The sequence below is a fragment of the Furipterus horrens genome, unplaced genomic scaffold (assembly GCF_987537825.1).
Source record: "Furipterus horrens unplaced genomic scaffold, mFurHor1.1.pri manual_scaffold_5, whole genome shotgun sequence".
Lineage (NCBI taxonomy): Eukaryota > Metazoa > Chordata > Mammalia > Chiroptera > Furipteridae > Furipterus > Furipterus horrens.
The window spans coordinates 201,676,199-201,681,624 of record NW_028327175.1 but is presented as its reverse complement, the minus strand read 5'-3'; the positions used below and the strand labels follow the sequence as shown (position 1 = coordinate 201,681,624).

The following is a 5,426-nucleotide window of genomic DNA, read 5'->3' as shown; positions in this document are numbered from 1 at the left end:
GCCTGTCCCCCCACCTTACCCCATGGCCCCGGGCAGCTGGATGGCTGTTTGAGCCGGTTCTTGGCGTCCATATTACGTCCCCCCGTAAATCACCTGGGCTGGCCGTGAGCTCAGGAGACAGCTTAGCTGTGCTCTGGGCTCGCGTTCATGCAGAGCCATGGCGGGAGGGCAGCCCTGCCCCTCCCCTTCCCCGCAGTTAAGAAAGAGCAGCCTGGAGACGAAGACCCCCAAACAGCCTTTCATGGGGTGTTACGGCCACAAACAAGCTGTCCTTGTCAGCCATGGCATTTGCAGGTCTGCAGAGGCAGAAAGTTCACCTAGTGGGGGACAGAGCAGGAGCCCGCGCTGTTGATAATTGCTCCTAAAGAGAACTGTGGAAGCAGCTGATGGCTAGATCGAAGCCCGGCGCGCAGAGACAGGCCAGGCCTGGCGGTGACACACCCCGGGGTTGGCGTGACGAGGTTGTCGGAGCTGCTGGGGGCGCAGGGAACCAAGTGCAGAATGAGGTCGATGGAAACTGTTTGCTCGATGACAGAGATTTGCGGGGAAACCCCCCCCAAGTGTCTCTCCCTGATAATCATGTTATTTTTGGCCGGGGGGGGATTTTAACAGTCGGCTACAGTCGCAATACAAGCAGCGTGTCCCCGCGAGGCTACGTCCCCAGCAGTACTCCCCAGCAGTCCAATTACAACACAGTGAGCACTAGCATGAATGGATATGGAAGTGGCGCCATGGCCAATCTAGGGGTCCCTGGCTCGCCTGGATTTCTTAATGGCTCCTCCGCTAACTCTCCCTACGGCAGTAAGTGTCTGTTTTTGTCACACGTCATCACACAGATTCATTGTCACTGCAAAGTCAAATGTGTGCATTGCTTGGATGTCCTGTGGTGTGAGCTACTGGAGACAAGGAAGGGTGGCTGTGGAGGCTGGGCACCCCCATGGCAACCGCAAATTGACCTCCCACGGGCCCCCCGCGGTCCCCTTGGGAACCCAAACCAAATCGGCACAGAACGGGGCCGCCCAATTGGAACCGAGCCCGACAGGAGCGTTTGCCTGTTGTCCAGAGCGGGGCCACGCCAGAGACGCGGCACGCTCCTGCGCGGCCCCGAGCCCCGCGGCCCGCGAGCTCTGCGGCGTGCCGCCGGCGCCGCGCGTCCTGACGCTCTTTGCTTTGTTCCAGTCGTCCCGTCCAGCCCCACCGTGGCAGCCTCTTCGGTCACCCTCCCTTCAAACTGTAGCGGTGCGCACGGCATTTTCTCATTCTCACCTGCCAATGTCATCTCCGCAGTGAAACAAAAGAGCGCCTTCGCCCCCGTGGTCCGGCCCCAAGCTTCTCCTCCCCCCTCCTGCACCAGCGCCAATGGGAACGGACTCCAAGGTGAGGGGCGCGCGCGGCCTGAGGCCGGGCCGGGAGGGCTCCTGCGGGCCTGTCCCTGGTGGTGGCCTCTGGAGGGCAGGCCGGGCTACATGGCCAGGGCCAGGAGCCAGTGCTGGGTGTGTCCCTGGGGGCTGGGGCTCCGGCCCTTCCTCGGGGCATGTTCTCCGAGTCGTTGCGCCTCCCCGGCTGTCGCATGCTCCCTGTGGTCCGCCATGATGCTGCCCCGCCCACGCCCCTGTTCATGGAAGTTCTTCCTCTTGGGTGACGGGAGCCATTCCTCAGCCTACCTGCAAAGCCCGAGTGCCCGTGATTCAGGCCAGACATTGGTGCCACGTGGGACGGAGTGGGGGTGTGGTCTGCGGAGCGGGCCCTGCGCTCAGTCCCTCTGCAGGCAGGCCGCCATGGCCGCGGCTCCCAGAGCCGGAGCAGGTGCGGGCCCCGCCCAGAGCTCCCGGGGTCGCAGCCTCCTAACTGGTGAGGCAGCAGAATAGCCCCCAGGTCAGGGATGGAGGGTCATCGTGCCACCCACAGGGCCCATCTCAAAGCCGCCTGCGCTCCTTGGTCTGCGGCGACAGACCGGGGCCGCGCCCAGCTGCCCGTGGAGAGGGCAGTGGTCCCAGGCCCCCGGCGCGTGCCTAGGGCTGGGTCCCTCTGGGCAGCGGCTGTGCCGAGTGTGGCAGGCAGGGCCCCGTGAGCACCCAGCTCGCACGGGGCTCTTTGGGGTTTCCTGAGGCCCGCAGGCGCTGAGAGTGAGTGGCCGTCATCTGGCCTCTTTCAGACACCTTTGCTTCATGCTCCTCCTGGTGAAAACCAGACCCAGTAACTCCTTTAAACAAACGAATGCATTCCACCAGTATTTACTGAGCGCCTACTGTGTGCCAGGCTCTCTGCTGGGTGCCGAGGACGCTACCGTGGAGAAGATAAACTGGCCCCTTTGTGAAGTCGGTGGCATGTTTCACTTTGATGAACTAATGCTCAAAAAAGGAGCTGGAAAGGTACCAGTGATTTGAAATCATTGTCTTCACAACACCTGGCAGGGTATGAGAGGGACGCCCGGCCCCCAGGAGCCGCCGCCTGGCCCCGAGCCAGCAGCGGCCACCAGACCAGGAGCGCTTACAGGGCAGGGGCCTCGACGGGCCCACCGTCCCCACGGTGCTGAGGCCCGTTGAGGGCCGGTGCCACGCGAGCCGTGTGCACCTGCACGGGGCTTCCAAACCGTAGCGCTGTGACGGTGAGTCAGAGATAAATTGTTGTTGAAATTAATGAGCTGAGAAATTGAAGCTCGCATCGCGACACGAACAGTCGCATTAACGTGTTATACGTAAATTAATGCGAACCATCGTTCTGACAAAAATTAACACTAAAGCTAAAAGATTTTCAGTGACATCCGTGCCAGGAGTCCACCGGAAGGCGTCCGCCACACTGGGCATTTTAGCACCAAGTTCTCTCTCTTGTTCCAAGAGGAGAAAAAAGAGCTCCCGGAGGCCGAGCTGGGACTCGCGTGTCCTCAGGCCCGTGGTCTGGCGAGGGCAGGGCAGTGGGCTGTGGAACGGCTTTGGCCGTGGAGGGCCCGTGACTCACCATTCCGATACCGAGACCAGCGGAGGGGAGAGTCAGGCGTGTCCAGTTTTCACCTCGGGGGAGAGAGCAGGCTGGCTCCTGTCTGTGGGCAGAGGCGGCCCTGGGGAGCCTGGACCTGCGTCTGCTAGACACAAGCCACTGAGGTGCGTGGGCAGCGCAGCCTCACCACGCAGAGGCCAGAAGCCCCACCCCTTCTGCAGGAGCCTTGAGGAGGGCCACAGGGGTCTGTCCCCATGAGCACCCCGCCCCCTGAAGCAGCCCCCCCCCGCCCCCCCCGCCTTAACCAGGCCCGAGGCTGGTGAGCGGAGAGCCCTGCAGAGGCCCAAGGCAGGAGGCACTCAGGGCGGGCGGCCCGGCCCGCCCGTAACCGGCTCCTCTCTCTCTTGCAGCTATGTCTGGGCTGGTAGTCCCGCCGATGTGAGGGGCCTTGGTTTCCCTTCCACAGCACCCAGCATCCCAGGACGGACTTCAGGGGACACGTTTCATATACTGAGACGTGCTGGTGGGGACGGTACCTTCCAATACGTCAGCCGCAGTCGAGATGCTACGTGAGACTTTGTTGAGAGATTTTATTTAAACTATTAAGAACCGACATGCAAACAGCCTACTTCTTCACGAACAATTCCATTTTATTGACTGGACTCTTCTCATGTCTTCACATTTCTCAGTCCTGAAGAACAAGGAACACAAAGCGATGCCTATTTTGTATAGAGTTCCTGACCCCGTCTTGGCTTTGTCTAGTACTTGCTATGTGTTGGGAGAAGCTTTGTGAACGCGCCGTGTTGATACCCACGAAACACTGATGGAGACGCCGCCACGCCGGTCTCTGTCCCATCCTTAGATTCCCCATGGTTGTGTGTCTCTATAATGTGAAATATTTTTTTGTGGTGAACAAGGGGGCCAAGGAGGTATGAGCCATCGACCTGGAGGAGAGGATGACTATGCGGTTAGAATTGGGGGTGGCAGGGAGGGGGGGAGGGCTTACCATTGCTTACCTTCATCTTAATGAAATGAAACTTTGTAACTTATTGTAGTTAGAGATTGTAACTTTGATATTGAATTCTCTTGCCTTCAACAAGCACACTGACAGAGAAGAAAAATGCTACTGTCTGTTGGTTAAAATATTCTCCCACTGCTAGAGCTTCCCGTTAAGCAAGCGTGATCTGCGACATTTTTTCCACTTTTGCTAGTACTGTATACGATTGCATTCTTAGGCTACTGTGAGGTCCATGTTTCTTGTACCAGAAATTGTCCTTTTGACTTCTAGGTCCTTCTTCCCTAATGTGTTTTGTATGTGGTTATAAAATTGTAGACTTTTGTGATTTTGCCAAAGTTGTAGCTAAATATTTATACACTTGTCTTGAATTTTTTTCAGATTCACTTAAATATTTAGAGAAAAAAAACAAGTTTTATTCCTTATGTGTCTTATAAGGAATAAAATGGTCTCATTCGACACTTTTCCATGAACACTTACAGTTGCTAAGGGACTTTATTTTGTAACATATCAATTATAAATATTGTATTTATCTTTGAAATTTTGTACATTGCTTTTCCCGCCATCTTCTTTTCCTCTTTCTCGTCCGCCTTGGCTTGGGGTCGCGGCCGGGGTCGGGGTCGTGGTGCCGGGAGGGGCACTGAGCCAAGAACCGTCTCTTCGATCTGTTTTGTCACAACAAACCAGTGTCATTGCGTTTCATTTGTACTTAAAAAACCTGCTATTGTTTCGACTTTCCATCCTTTTTTTTTTTTTATTTTGAGGAAAAGTCAAATTCATTGTTTATTTTTATATTATTTTTAAGTTATCTGAACAAATACTTTTGAAAAAAAGAAGTTTGTTGTATAGTCAAAGCAAAACGGTGCCACCCGGCTGTGACAGTTCCTAGTAGTCCGTGCATGTGGAACGGCCGTGAGAGGCGCCACCGTGCGGGGCTGTGTCCTTAGTTTATTTTATTTTTTTGTAGAGTGTAAAGAAGTCATTTTAGCTGCCACCCATGACTTTTGCCACATCGCTGAACTGTGTTTACTGGAAAAATTCAGAGGCCTAAAGTTTAAAATAAAATTTACTTCTGATGTTTTAATTAAAATGTCTGCCCGATGAACTTCTCTGATGCCTTAAAAGTGGACTTCTTTCAAGAACCTGTGTGCTACTTACCCCAGGCTTACAGTGCCGTCAGTGCAGTTTCCGTGGGAGAGTCATGGTGTCTCTCTCTCTCACACACACACACGCACGCACGCACGCACCCGCGCAGAGCTGGCGACTCCCGCGATGCTCCCTCCCGAGTCCCATTCCGCTGCGTCTGCGCCTCCTGCGCGCGCCTCCGCGTCCCAGAGGTTTGGGGGGAAGAAAAGAGACTGGCTCCCATTCAGTGAACGGCCCTTCTGTGTACGGTCAGACCCCGCAGCCCTCTCTGTACCTTTTAATCTGGAGTGCCCTTCAGAGCCTGGGCCTGCTCGTGCCAAACCCGCCG

General features: G+C 55.8%; 1 protein-coding gene across 4 annotated transcripts in view; it reads left to right on the top strand.

The window, feature by feature from the left end:
- The window catches only part of EBF3 (EBF transcription factor 3), a 109,116-nt gene extending 105,205 nt beyond the window's left edge, over positions 1-3,911 (top strand). Inside the window, exons 14-17 of one of the 4 annotated variants that reach the window (XM_090278784.1) lie at positions 613-801; positions 1,288-1,377; positions 2,260-2,372; positions 3,348-3,911. In XM_090278784.1, the coding sequence (XP_090134910.1) occupies positions 613-801; positions 1,288-1,377; positions 2,260-2,372; positions 3,348-3,365 (410 nt within the window). In that variant the 3' untranslated portion in view covers positions 3,366-3,911. Of the gene's footprint in view, positions 1-612; positions 802-1,179; positions 1,378-2,259; positions 2,373-3,347 lie in introns of all 4 variants that reach the window. The other 3 variants (XM_090278782.1, XM_090278785.1, XM_090278783.1) reach the window with 3 other exon arrangements.
- The last annotated feature ends 1,515 nt before the right edge of the window (positions 3,912-5,426 follow it).